This window comes from Plecotus auritus (assembly GCF_963455305.1).
Source record: "Plecotus auritus genome assembly, chromosome: 9".
In the NCBI taxonomy this organism is placed as follows: domain Eukaryota; kingdom Metazoa; phylum Chordata; class Mammalia; order Chiroptera; family Vespertilionidae; genus Plecotus; species Plecotus auritus.
Window position 1 is genome coordinate 17,020,987 of NC_137783.1, and position 14,824 is coordinate 17,035,810.

The window sequence follows — 14,824 nt, forward strand, 5'->3', positions numbered from 1 at the left end:
CCGTCCAAATTTATATTTCACATCTAGTCTCTTTATTAATTTACTCACAGCCCTTCTCCAGATTCCTGAAACCTTCTAGATGCTGAGGAATACCCCAGCAATATACTATTATATTAATTTCAGGTATACAACATCCAAGGACAATATCTTATTAATAACAAATGCTCTTATAGAACATTTTACCTTCTTTTATCTTCTTTATTTACTGATATATATAAGTTTACATACCATAAAATGTATAAATCTTAAGTATACATCTTGGTGATAATAATATAATAATAATAATTTTACAATGTTAGTTACATAGATCTGATGATACTGACCTTAAAAAGACTTGTGTGATTTATATCAGTAATCATTGCTAAGCAGCTTTTATTATTCATTGTTTGGGAGACATCAGAGTACATATTCTAATATGAAGTTGATTTTCAGAAAAAAAGGATTACAAAGAAATAGTCCTAAGAAATCAAATGAGATGAATTACTCTGTATTGTACTTTTAATTGTGTCACCTGTTTTCCTTGTTTTTCTTTTCTAAAAGGTAGAAGAAATCTTATCAGTCCGATCACCATAGCATATCAGAAGGGAGGTGTGCTTGCTTCTGGAATTGTAATGTATTTTTTCTTAAAAATTAATTGCTTTCAAGAAAATATATAATTTTCATTTGTTGCCATTTACTATTATGAGCCATAATTTGGGATGGCAGGTTCTGTAGTGATTATTAATTGAAGTTGTCCTTTTTGGATGCTATTATAAAACTTTTTGCTATGAAGAATTTCAAATATATATAAAACTAGTGATCACAGTATAATGAACTACCACATATCTACCTCATTGCAAATAGGCAAAAATAAAATTTTTAAAAACCATGCCTCCCCCAAACACTTAATATCCATCATCCAATTCCATTCCTGTTTGTGCACTTAAAGGATGTTTTCAGATACAACTGGGACCTTTTGTCAAAGCTTCAGCTTAGCCTCCTCTGTGTGCCCATTTCGTTTACCTGTATTATATGTTACTAGTAGCCTTGCGCACAAATCCGTGTGCCAATAGGTCACTGCCACCCTCCTGTAGATCTCCGCCTGCTGCCCCGCCCTCCTGTAGCTCTCCACCACCTGCTTGTAGTTCGCTGCCCCACCTTCCTGCAGATCCGTGATTCAGTCATTACACCTCAGGGCATAACGGATAATTAGCATATTCCTTTCTTATTATATAGGATTGTCCATGGTAGAATTAGTATTAATAGCCACTGTTTATTTGGTGCTTATTTGGTGCCAGGCACCATGCTAAGTGCTTGCTTGTATTAGCTTATTGTTCCTCATAAAAACCCCATCAAGTAGAAACTATTGATGAAAGAACCATGTCTTACTGAGTTCACTCAGCCTCAGTACATATGACAAAGGTCTGACCATGTTACTTTTCCATGCTGTAGTAATTAGTGCTAAGGTTTGGAGCTGACCTACACTAAAATCTCAGGTCTATTGGTCCTGAGACTACTACTGTTGCCACAAATCACATCTTTAGGACCTCAAGGGCAGCTAATCAGTGTTGTCAAGGTAAGAGATGTAGCTCTATGAATGAGAAACAATCTGGAGCTCATAAACCTACACTCAGTTCATAATACCCTCCCCCCAAACTTGCAAGGACTACCCCCACTCCTACATTTAGTCTGCATTGAGTGTTTTCTTAAAACTAATTTAAAGGAAGGATTTGAGCATCTGCTCTGCTGAGGGATAGAGAATGATGAAAGCACCTGGTATGTTCGCCCCTATCCCCCCAGTGTATGAACCCAGCCGTCTCACAAATGCTTACTCTTAATTATAATGGGGTCTAACCTAGAAATTATGGATGAATTTGCCGAAAGTCTCTTCACTATTGTAGAAGTAACTCAAATTCCTCTTGAGTGGTAAAATTTACCTAAATCTGTTCATGATCAACCAAACAACTAACTCATTTTTATTGCATACTGGAAGAATATAAAGGAAACAAACAGCACACTCCCTATCCTTGGGCCATTTAGGGAGATAATAAATTACATATAACAATGATTAAAGTACACTAAGACTAGTGTCCTTTGAGGTAAGGAGATTGTTATATATACAATCCACACAATAAAATGTGCCTCATTTGCCCCGCCTTCTGTATAATAAAGGAGATGATAAGAAGATAGATGCTAGAAAAGTTCAAAGAAAGGAGAGGTCAGTAAAATTTTAGGTAACTGAAAAATTTATCACCAAAGAGATAAAATTGAAACTTGATCAGGAACCATGGTTAAAAGTTGTCTTGATAGCCCTAGCTGGTTTGGTTCAGTGGATAGAGTGCATCGGCCTGCGGACTAAAGGGTCCCAGATTCGATTCCAATTAAGGGCACATGCCTGGGTTGCAGGCTCCATCCTCAGTAAGGGAAGTGCAGGAGGCAGCCGATCAATGATTCTCTCTCATCATTGACGTTTCTCTCTCCCTCTCCCTTCCTCTCTGAAATCAATAAAAATATATAAAAATAAATAAATAAAATAAAAGCTGTTGAGCAAAATATGTTACTCAAAAAAAAGTTACTTAAATAAAGGTAAGAAGATCGGACATTCTAGATAATGTAAACACAGATTATTCCAAAAATAAACATTAGTTGGTAATAAGTCTTAGCTTCTCTGATAATGAAAGTATACTATGCAATGACTGAAACTGATTTTTCTGCCTTTATTTCATTGTTTTTGGTCTCTAGGATGGCTTTGTGTATTCTTTTATTATTAAAGATGCCAATTACAAAGTAGAAGATTTTCTTCAGGTTGAAGAGCCTGTGGAGCATCTGATGTTTTCTCCCAGTTACAAAATGTTGCTGATTCAAACAGGGAAGGTATGCTAGATGGCTATTTCTTAGTGTGCAGTTTTTAGATATTAATATACTAGAGGCCCGTTGCATGAAGAGATTCGTGCAATAGGCCTTCCTTTCCTTGGCTTCCAGAACTGGTTTTCCTCCGGCACCTGGGACACAGGCCTTTGCTCCGGCCAGAGTCTGCCGCCTTTGCTGCAGACTCTGGCCAGAGTCTGCCGTCTTTGACTTCGCTCCAGACTCCGGAGTCTGCAGTCTTCGTCTTCGCTGTGGCCAGAGTGCCGCTCCTGTAGATCCATTCGCGCCCCCCCTACCCCCCACCCCACCCCACCATCCCTCTCATAGCAGGAGTCCTGCCCCGCCCGGCCACTCCGCACCTGGAGCAGCTGGGTGGCCGCCATCTTTCTCCTTCTAATTTGCATATTACCTCCTGATTGGCTGGTGGGCGTAGCAGAGTGATAATTTGCATGTTTCTCTTTTATTAGTGTAGATCACTAGAAGCCCAGTGCACAAGATTCATGCACTGGTGTGTGTGGGGGGGTCCCTCAACCTAGCCTGTGCCCTCTCGCAGTCCGAGAGCCCTCGGGGGTTGTCCAACTGACGGCTTAGTCCTGTGGTCAGTCAGACATCCTTAGCGCTGCCTGCCGTGGAGGCAAGAGAGGCTTCCACCACCGCCGCTGCACTTGCCAGCCATGAGCCTGGCTTGTGGCTGAGTGGTGCTCCCTCTGTGGGAGCGCACTGACCACCAGGGGGCAGCTCCTGCGTTGAGCATCTGCCCCCTGGTGGTCAGTGCATGTTATAGCAACCAATTGTTCTGCTGTCTGGTCAATTTGCATATTACCCTTTTATTATATAGGACTAGAGGCCCAATGCACAAAAACCGTGCAAGAGTAGGCCTTCCTTCCCCTTGCTGCTGGCACTGGCTTCCCTCTGGCACCCGGGACCCAGGCTTCCGTCCAGCCACCGGCAGTCACCTGGGAACCAGGCTTCCCTCGCAGTCCCAGCTTTGTCTGGAAGGACATCCAGTCTAATTAGTATATTACACTTTTATTATTATAGATTGCATGACAGGAATGAAGGGCAGAGTATGCTGCATAATGATACTCTCCAGAGTCAGGACTCTTTGAAGTTGCCAAGAAAAAAGGAAGAATTGAAAAGGCTTTACTAGCAAAGGGAACTTTGTTTTTGTGCATGTAACTGAAAGCGCAAGTTCATCCGAACCCAGGAGCTCCCATAAAGCCACTGGCCTTGTTTCTCTGCCATCTCTTGGCTCTGTTTCCTCTTGCTGTCCCCTTCCCATGCAGAGTCACCCCTGTGGTGTCCGTAACTGTAGTTTATAGTCTTTTTGTTGACCTTGATGGAAAGATACCAAATGGAAAAAATGTCTTTGAATCTAGACTCTTGGTACTAATTTGGGTCACCTCTCTCACCATCTATCAATTACTATGTCCATATGGATTCTAGGCTCTGATTGGCTAGGCCTACTCTTGGACCCTGGGTAGAGTTAACCCACCCAAACATGGACTGAGATTGGGGTTATGAGTGGTTCTCGAAGGAAAATATGGATTATATAAGAGAAGAGAGGGGAATAAATGCAGGATAAAGCCAAATGTCCACTTCAATTATACTGTTAGAAAAACTCCTGATTAATGAGTTCAAAGGTCAAGATTAGCAGCAGTTTATATTGTTAGGCAACAATTTTAGATGAATTACAAACATAGTAGTGCAATGATTTTCTACCTAAAAAAATTTTGAATTTAAATATGGAAAGACTTCAGTTTCTGATAATTATCAGAAGTTAAAACAACTGTACTCACTATCTATATATATAAAAGGCTAAGTGTCCATTTGTCCGACCGGTAGCTATGATGCGCACTGACCACCAGGGGGCAGACGCTCAATGCAGGAGCTGCCATGACGTGCACTGGCCATCCTGTATAATCCTATATAATAAAAGGCTAATATGCAAATCGACCGAATGGTGGAATGACCAGTCGCTATTACACACACTGACCACCAGGGGGCAGACGCTCAATGCAGGAGCTGCCCCCTGGTGGTCAGTGCACTCCCACAGGGGGAGCGCCGCTCAGCCAGAAGCCGGGCTCACAGCTGGCAAGCGCAGCAGTGGTGGCGGGAGCCTCTCCCACCTCTGCAGCAGCGCTAAGGATGTTCGACTGTCAGCTTAGGCCTGCTCCCCATAGGGAAGGGCCTAAGCTGACAGTGAGACATCCTCCAAGGGCTCCCAGACTGCTAGAGGGCTCAGGTCGGGCTGAGGGACCCCCTGCCCCCAAGTGCACGAATTTTGTGCACCGGGACTCTAGTTTAAAAATAAACGGCACCACAGACCTGGCACCTACAAACCAACGCTTGGCTTCCCCCAAGTAGGACACAGGCCCCGCCACCACCCCACCAAATTGCAGCCAACACTGCCAAGACCCCATGGCGCAAAATGCGGCCCACAGCCCAGCCCAGCCTGGAAATGGTCGCTGTGGGTGCTGGGTAATGATGACATGTAGCAACACCCGGCTTCTTCTCTCTAGCAACGAGCCTCCTTCAACTTTCTTCAGCCCAGGAACCCAACTTGCTTTATAGCCAGGTGCAAACATTTTACAGTTTAACCAAATGTTTGTGAAGAGTTTTCCTGTGCCTCATCTCATTTGATCCTCACAGAAGTCCTGGAGTAGGTAGATAGGAGACTCTGTAGAATCCTATATTCTTTTCATTAGGAAGATGCAAATAGTAATATTATAACATTTCTTCTAATTAATTTCCTTTTAATGTGTACGAATCCATGCACCAGGACAGTAGTGTTTTAATAAATAACAATTAAATGACAAACTTAAAATATTTAGAACATGAAATTATTTTCTTAAAAAAATGTAACATAACAGAAGGGAGAAAGACCCAAATAGAACTTCCAAAAAAAGAAAAATATACTGACAAAGTAAAAATTAAATGAATATGTCTGATAGAAATTGGACATAGCCAAAGAGAGAATTAATAAACTGGAAAACAGAAGTTATTCAGAATATAGTCCAGAGCCACAAAAGGATAGGAAAAATGGAAGGAAGGGTATGAGACATGAAAGATACAGTGAACAGATCTAACATATGTTTGATTAAAATCCCAGAGAGGAGAGAATGGGACAGAGGCAATACTTAAAGAGATATTTTCCAGAACTGATTAAAGACATGAATTTACAGATTCAAGAGGCCCCATGAATCCTAAGCAGGAGACATAAAAAGATACCCACTTTAGACTTAACAAAGTGAAATTGTTGAAAACCAAAGCAAAGAGAAAATCTTAAAATAAGTCAGAGAGAAAAGCAGGTTATTTCAAAGGAATTTCAATTACACTAACTGCTGGCATCTATGTGGGAATAATATAAGTAAGAAATAGTGACTATATCTTCCATGTGATAATCAGCACACTGTGACCAGATCCCCCAGTAGAATGTAAGCTGCTTAAGGACAGGGGCTTTATGTCTATGTGGTCCTCTGATATAGCCCCAGCATGCAGAGCAGTGTCTGGCACAGTGTACCCATTTAATATTTGTTGAAATATTAATGACATGTAAAATCAGTAAATATCTACCAGATTTTAGACTCCACAGAATTGGTTTTTTTTTTTTATATAAAGAAGAACAAAAATATTCATGTTTAACTCAAACTTGAAGGACTTGTGATTAGTAGAAAACAGACTTCTTATTGCTAGTTAAGTGACCATACCATATTACAGTTACTTGGCAGAGATGCATAACTTACAGGATAGATTTTTTTTTTTTTTGAGAAGTGAATTTGGAAGCTGGGAATGGTAAACAAGTCATAAAGTGACAGCTTCGGCCACATCTTCAAATTTCCACAAAGGCTTATTAAAAGCTTTCATTGGTGTCCACCATGATCTAGTATGTGACAGGATTTAGTTCACCTTAACAATTTTTCTAGTTTTCCACATTTCTCAAATTTTCCACATCAACAGACATTATTTTTTTTACCATTATTATGTACTTTATTACATATACCTTTACTAGGTTTACTTTTATTAAAAATATATATCCTTAAGATAAATATATTGTTTATACAAATGGCTTTGTACAGGTCTCTGTGTGCACAACAGACATTATTTTTAAGTCAGAAAAACTTAAAAAACTAATGCCTGGAATTGAAGAAAAGAATAAAGTCCCACTTATTGATTATGATGAGTGAATCAATAAACATATTATGCATCTAGATTTCAAGATTCTCAAGGTCAGTGCCTTAAGGAGTTGATCTCTAATATTCTATCACCTAGTCCCATTTAGTGCTTTACTCACAGGAGGCATTTAATACGTATTTGTTGAACTGCTCACACAATAATTCCATTAATTTCCTTTCTTTCTTTTCTCTCTCATGGTATATTTAAAGAGATCTATTTATATTTACACTTTTGGTGAGGAGCCAACCTTGGATAAAATCCTAGAGGCTTGTGATGGGAAGTTTCAAGCAATTGACTTGATCACACCTGGAAATGAATATTGCATGGTAAAGAATATTTTATGGTGTCACGGTAGGATTTAAAGATGAGATTTTGGAAGTTTGTGTGAAAACTGATGCAAATAGGAGGTAGAGATTATTCTTGAAGATGTGATAGAAATGCCAACCACTTTCACCATCAAATGTATTCCCAAGTTAGAATGACATCATCATGTTGGGACTCCATAACATTAATTTCTATTGCCAAAGCAACAGAAATTTTAGGAGCCATTCTGTTTGCATTCACCATACAAACTTTCAAGTCAACACTGGTTTAATTATTAGCATTTACCCTCTTTCAAAGTGATGCAGTACCATCTGAAGATGAAAATGAAAGAGCTTCCATGCACAAAACATAAATTCCATCTACTTAGGAAAAAGCCCACCCTCTACATTTAGAAAGGAAACTTTTTTTCTAGGTGTTTAACTATTTACTTATTGCTGATCTCAAGAAACATATTTTACTTTTCATATGATTTATCAACAAATCCATTAAGATTTGGGGAGTTCTAACAAGTAAAAAATACATAGATTATGGAATAGTTAACATTTAAATTTTCATCCAATCTTGAGGTTCTGATTATATGATTTTTCCTCCAGGTGTTCTCTGATAAGCATTATGTATATTCATATGTTTGTTTCAACTCAATTAAAAATTCCATACAAGATTTTCACATTTAGGGTTTAGATACTTGATCCACATTTTCATGTTACCTACTCCATAGTAGTAAAAAAAAAAACAGAAATCATACCACATTGCAGTTACTTCCAGCTGCTTTCAGTCTTGATCTTGTGAAAAAGTTAAAGTTATTTGTAAAAATGAACAATATAAACTCCAGGATTCTAGTCCAGCATTTAAGGAGCCTCACAACAAGAAAAAAGCTGAATGAATTTAAAATCAGTAATTCTTCTTAGATCCATCAGATTGAGGTCATAGGGAAGATCACTGCCCCAAAAATTATAGAGACAGACAGACAGACAGACAGATACAGAGAATCACAGCTTATGGAGCTGATGCCCAGAAGTAGAAACCACGCTGGAGCCAGTACCAGGGGGATTGCAATGGAAAAATATGCACATCTCAGACCTTATTTAAGAAATTTCATGGGAAATAAAAAAACAACAGGGGGAAACAAAAATAAGAATACCAAAGGAAGCAACCAAGATGTCCTTCAATAGGAGAATGGATATACAAATTGTGATACATCTATACAATAGAATATTATTCATCACTCAAAAGAAATGAGCTATTAAGCTATGAAAAACATAGAGGAAACTTAAATGCATATTGCTAAGCGAAAGAAGCCAATTTGATAAGGCTGTATGATTCCCTCTATATAACATTCTGGAAACAGCAAAGCTATGGAGAGAAAAAGATCAGTGGTTTCCAGGGGTCCAGTGGGGAGGGAGGGAGGAAAGGATGAAGAGGTGAAGCAGAGGATTTTTAGGGCAGTGAAACTATTCTGTATGATCCTGTGATGGTGGATACATGTCATTATACATTTGTCAAAACCCATAGGATGTGTAACACAAATAGTGAACCATGATGTAAACTATGGGCTTTAGTCAATAATGTATCAATATTGGTTCATCAATTGTAACAAATGCACCACATTAATACAAGATGTCAACAATATGGGAATTGTGTATATGGGGGAGGAGGAAAGTCTCTATGCTTTCTGCTCAAATTTTCTGTCATCCTAAAATTTCTCTTAAAAACTAAGTCTATTAGTTAAATCAATAATGTATGATTTTCTATTTCTAAGTTTTTAGACAATAATCCCACTGAATTTTAAGTAATTTTATCTCAATTATGTCACACAGAAAAAGTATTTATTTTACTTTTCTAATCCTAATTAGTAATTATGTTAGTTAAGTCATATTAAAAATAGTAGTTAATGTTTGTTAAAATCAGAAGTATTGATGTCGAGATTGTGAAGTAATTATAATCCACATAAGTGAAATAAAATTTTATACTAAATAATCATAATGATAGACATACTAGAGAAGCATTTAGAACATGCTTCCAAAACAGAGTCTTGTTTTCTACTTAGAGTTTTATTTTTAATTTTTTTGCAGACAGTCACATATTCAGGGGAAGTTTGTATTTGGTTCATAGAGGATGGTACTTGTGTCAGCAGGCTTTCTCTAAATACCCCTGTAAGTATGCCTTATAAATGGACTTTTAAAAATATATTGCATTCTAAACCAATCTACTTTTGCATATTCACCTGTCAGTGGTCTGTGGCAATACAGTTTAAGATGCCTTATTGCATTTTTACCTTATATATTTCGAGTAATTCTTGTGTATAGAGTATATTTTATAGCCCAGAGGATGGAACTTGAGGTACTACACTGGTGTATAGGAAAGGAAAAGTTTTTCTGTGGTTGCAGTTATTTCTGAAATTCTAATGGTTTCTCTCTCATTCATGGTATAATTTCATTGTGGATTGACAGGGTCTCTGCTCCACGCAGGCTCTCAGGGAGACAGGCCGATGGAGGCTCCACCAACGAATAGCTCCTTGGTCCATGGCATGGGAAGAGAGTGCTAGAGGGTCTTGAATTCGCAGTTACTCAGAAATAAAATATCCTCTTGGCCATAACTAGTTAAATGGCCCCATCTAAGCTCAAGGGGATTAGTTAGAAATGAAAGAAAATTGCCATTGTAAGCAGTTTGAACCAAAAATTAAAAAGTAGGGGTTTGGGTTCAAAAGGCTATAAAGTATAGAACTTGTCTGGCCTCAGCTGAGGCTCAATCCAGCAACTCAAATGGTATTACCAAGAATCTTTTCTGTCTGAGTACTATGTGTTTAGTTTCAACTTAGGCTTCCTTTAGTGGTACCTAAATGCCACAGGTGCCAAGCCCACATCAGCCTATCAGGAAAGAGAGCCTACTACAGTAGGAGGAGGGAGAGAAAAGAAGTTTCTCCTTTTTACTTATTTTTTATTTTTAAAACTCCTTTTTAGAAGGCTTAGTAAATGTCTTCTAATATCTTAAACATCCCTGAACTAATCGCTGTGTACAAGGGGATGAGAAATGCTCTTTGGCTTAAGCTCAGCCCTGAAATGAGAGTCAGATCTATTCCACTCAACCCTGTAAATAGAAGAGGGTTTCTCAATGGATAGTCACAAAATTGTCTAGTAGTTACGAGGAAATAAAGTAAAGCATAGTGAATATATTCAATAATATATATAACTATATTTGGTACAAGGTGGATACTTGGAATATTGGGTGGACCACTTTGTAAATTATATGATTGTCCAATCACTATGCTGTACATCTGAAACTAATACAAAATAATGTTGACTATAAACTGTAATTAAAAAATAAAATTAGCCTGGCTGGTGTGGATCGGTGGTTGAGCATCAACCTATGAACTAAGAGGTCACGGTTCAATTCCCGGTCAGGGTGCATGTTCAGGTTGCGGGCCGATCCCTAGTGGGGGATGTGTAGGAGATAGCCAATCTATGTTTCTCTCTCATTGACATTTCTATCTCTGTCTCCCTCACTCTCTAAAAAATCCATAAAAATATTTTTTATTATAAATCTTTATTGTTCAGATTATTAGAGTTGTTCCTCTTTCCCCCCCTCCCCCATAGCTCCCCTTCACCCAGTTCCCACCCCAACCCCTGCCCTTATCCCCAGTCCCATCCTCATCCATAGGTGTACGATTTTTGTCCAGTCTCTTCCCACACCCCCCATGTCCCTTTCCCCCGAGAATTGTCAGTCCACTCCCTTTCTATGCCCCTGATTCTATTATATTCACCAGTTTATTCTGTTCATCAGATTTTTTATTAACTTGATTTTTAGATTCACTTGTTGATAGATATGTATTTGTTGTCACTTTGTTGTTCATCATTTTTATCTTTACCTTTTTCTTCTTCCTCTTCTTAAAAAATACCCTTCAGCATTTCATATAATACTGTTTTGGTGGTGATGAACTCCTTTAGCTTTTTCTTATCTGTGAAGCTCTTTATCTGACCTTCAATTCTAAATGATAGCTTTGCTGGATAGAGTAATCTTGGTTGTAGGTTCTTGCTATTCATCACTTGGAATATTTCTTGCCACTCCCATCTGGCCTGCATAGTTTCTGTTGAGAAATCAGCTGACAATCATATGGGTGCTCCCTTGTAGGTAACTAACTGTTTTTCTCTTGCTGCTTTTAATATTCTCTCTTTCTCTTTTGCCCTTGGCATTTTAATTATGATGTGTCTTGGTGTGGTCCTCTTTGGATTCCTCTTGTTTGGGGTTCTCTGTGCTTCCAGGACTTGTAAGTCTATTTCTTTCACCAGGTAGGGGAAGTTTTCTGTCATTATTTCTTCAAATAGGTTTTCAATACTTTGCTCTATCTCTTCTTCTGGCACCTCAATAATTGGATGTTGGTATGCTCAAAGTTGTCCCAGAGGCTCCTTACACTATCTTCATATTTTTGGATTCTTTTTTTCTTTTTGCTTTTCTGGTTGGGTGTTTTTTGCTTCTTTGTATTTCAAATCTTTGACTTGATTCTTGCGATCCTCTAGTCTACTGTTGGATCTCTGTATATTATTCTTTATTTCAGTCAGTGTATGCTTAATTTCTAGTTGGTCCTTTTTCATATCCTTGAGGGTCTCACTATATTTCTCAGAGGTTTCTAGAAGATTCTTGAAAAACCTTATAACTGTGGTTTTGAACTCTATATCCAGTAGTTTGCTTTCCTCCATTTCTTTCATTTGTGACATGTTTCTTTGTCTCCGCATTTTAGCTGCTTCCCTGTGTTGATAGAGTGGTTTTGTGTGCTAGGTGTCCTATAGGGCCCAGTGGCTCAGCCTCCCTAATTACCTGAGGTGGACACTCTTGGTGCACTCCTTTGTGGGCTGTGTGCACAGTCTTGTTGTAGTTAAGCCTTGATTCCTGTTGGTATCACTGGGAGGAATTGAACTCCAAGCCAATTGGCTGTGAGGATCAGTTGTGTCTATGATGGGAGAATTGTGCTGGAGACACCCTTATGGAGCAAAACTTGCTTCAGTGGGGCTTTGGCGCTCACCGAGTCTGCCCCGTGAGTGTGTCTCTTATGGATGTGAAGAGTTGTAATCTGGGTGGTCTCACTCTGACCACTGTGTACACTGGCTCTTGGATCTCCAAGAAGATGCAAAGTCATCCACTGCCTGAGGCCACCCAGCAGGAGCTATGGAGAGATCTGCAGATTCCTCCTCTTAGTTTGGGATTTGGAGGTGTCCAGATGAGTCCCAGCTGTGAAGCAATGCAAGCTGCTGTAGAACGTTGGGCCGTCTTTTGGAAGCTCTGGGGCTCTCTGACCCAGCTGCAATATGTTAGGTTTTAGATTGCAAAAGGCCAGGCCATTCATATGCAAAAGCCTCTGCACACAGCTTGGGTGGGGTTGTAAATTGGGTGGGGTGGGGGTCTCAGGGAATCACCAGGGTGGAGAAAACAGTAAAGGCTGACCATCAGCCCTGCCTGAAGAGGCCCCCGGTCTCTGTGTCCCACGGCACTATGCAGGAACAACGATCGCTGCAAGCGCCTCTGAGAGAAAGCTGCCCTTGTGTTCCGGCCCGATGCCAGACAGTCCACTTTCTCCCTGTGTGAGTCTGGGTCCCCAGAGTCTCACCCAGAACTGGAGTTCTGAGCAGTCAGGAGCTTGTGTCTCCCTCCCAATTGAAAAAGACCACCGCGTACTCAGTTGTCAGCCCCTTTCCGTGCGCACCTCCCTACCTCCGCACTTCACTTCCGCACCTCCTCCCAGTGTCAGTGTGCTTCTCTCTTTCCTTCTAGTTGTATAATTTCCACTCAGCCAGCCTTCCTGTGGTTCTGGATGATATCCATTTTGTCTTTTAGTTGTAGTTTTGAAGTGGTTGTGTGAGGCAGCAAGTTCAGATGTTTACCTATGCCACCATCTTGGTTTCTCTCCCATAAAAACATATTTTTAAAAATCTTGCCGAGACCGGTTTGGCTCAGTGGATAGAGCGTCGGCCTGCGGACTGAAGGGTCCCGGGTTCAATTCCGGTCAAGGGCATGTACCTTGGTTGCGGGCACATCCCCAGTGGGGGGTGTGCAGGAGGCAGCTGATCGATGTTTCTCTCTCATTGATGTTTCTAGCTCTCTATCCCTCTCCCTTCCTCTCTGTAAAATATCAATAAAATATATTAAAAAAAATCTTTAACATTCTATAAAAATGTCAAAAAGGTGCTAGGAAATTATTTTAAATTTCTTGTTTTATTTTAAATTATAATTGGTGTAATTTTATAATCATTTAGGGATGAAAATGAAGCCATTGCTTAAAGTTCAAGAAATGTCTTTATATTTTTATCATTCTAAGTTTAGGATAAAAGAATAAGATGTACAGATTCCTGTGACTTATTATACAATTGGTTAGTTCAGAAATGTTGAATAATTTGTCATACCATACAAACACAAGCCACTCTTCTCTAATTCTGCAGGCTTTTCCAATAAACTGTAGAATTCTGATGTGTAGGAGATCTGGCTTTGTTTTTTTTTGTTTTATTTGTGTGTGTGTGTGCTTGTTTGTGGGTTGTTGTTTTTTTGTTGGTTTTTTTTGGCACCGTGAAGTTAAGCATCTGGGGTTTATTTAAACAGACAACAGTTCTGGCTTGCTCTCCCTCCTCCTTCTCTGCGACAGTGGGGACTGTAAATGGCTCTGTCCACTTCATTGATGTCCTGGATACTGAATCCCCTGAGGAAATTCACATGGCCCATCTCTCTGACAGTGAAATTCAGCACCTCCTGTAAGTACTTCCTGCTTCTGGCAGCAACGTTGTTAGACCTGTCTATTGAGAATTCCAGTGAAGCCATAATTCTTTTACATTTTAAATTTTAAGTGTTTTGTTTTGGAAATTAATATATTGACCCTGTTCAGTGTTAAAAAAGTACAGAGGGATGTGTAGTGAAAGGCGTCCTACCTTTGTCCCTGAACCCCAGTTCTCCTCTCTGGAGGCAGCCTGTTCCCAATTTCTCAATTTCTCGTGTCTTCTTTCCAGAGATATTTTATCCATAAGCAAGCAAAAAGATACACACTTTCTTTTTTACAAAAATAATTATCAAACACTTAGAGTGTGCCAGACACTTCTATTGTATTAACTTTGTGAGTTACTCATATTGTCTCCACTTTACAGCTGAGGAAGATGAGCACAAAGAGTTTAAATAACTTGCTTAATATTATACAGGTATAAATGGCAAATGTTGGGATTGGAGCCCAGGCAGTGGGGCTCCAGTCGTTGCCTCTCTCTAAATGGGAGCAAACCATATACAGTGTTCTCCATCTCCTTTTTCTTCTTCTTCTTCACTTATTAGTGTATCTTGTAGAATATTTTCTACCCACGCAAAAAGACCCTCCTTGTTCTTTTTTACAGATATATAGTATTTCATTATACAAATATACTATCATTTTTAAAAGACAGTATACTGGTGAGCATTTAGATGATTTTAAATCTTTTGAAGCAAGATTTAAGAAGACAGCATAGAGACATTG

At 39.3% G+C, this 14,824-nt stretch overlaps 1 protein-coding gene across 1 annotated transcript in view; it reads left to right on the top strand.

Moving 5' to 3' along the window:
- The window catches only part of CFAP43 (cilia and flagella associated protein 43), a gene marked incomplete at its 5' end in the record, with an annotated part of 87,485 nt that overhangs the window by 21,092 nt on the left and 51,569 nt on the right, over nucleotides 1-14,824 (top strand). The window contains 5 exons of the mRNA XM_080640036.1: nucleotides 541-608; nucleotides 2,722-2,853; nucleotides 7,233-7,349; nucleotides 9,420-9,500; nucleotides 13,933-14,081. Coding sequence (XP_080496162.1) covers nucleotides 541-608; nucleotides 2,722-2,853; nucleotides 7,233-7,349; nucleotides 9,420-9,500; nucleotides 13,933-14,081 — 547 coding nt within the window. The remainder of the gene's footprint in view (nucleotides 1-540; nucleotides 609-2,721; nucleotides 2,854-7,232; nucleotides 7,350-9,419; nucleotides 9,501-13,932; nucleotides 14,082-14,824) is intronic.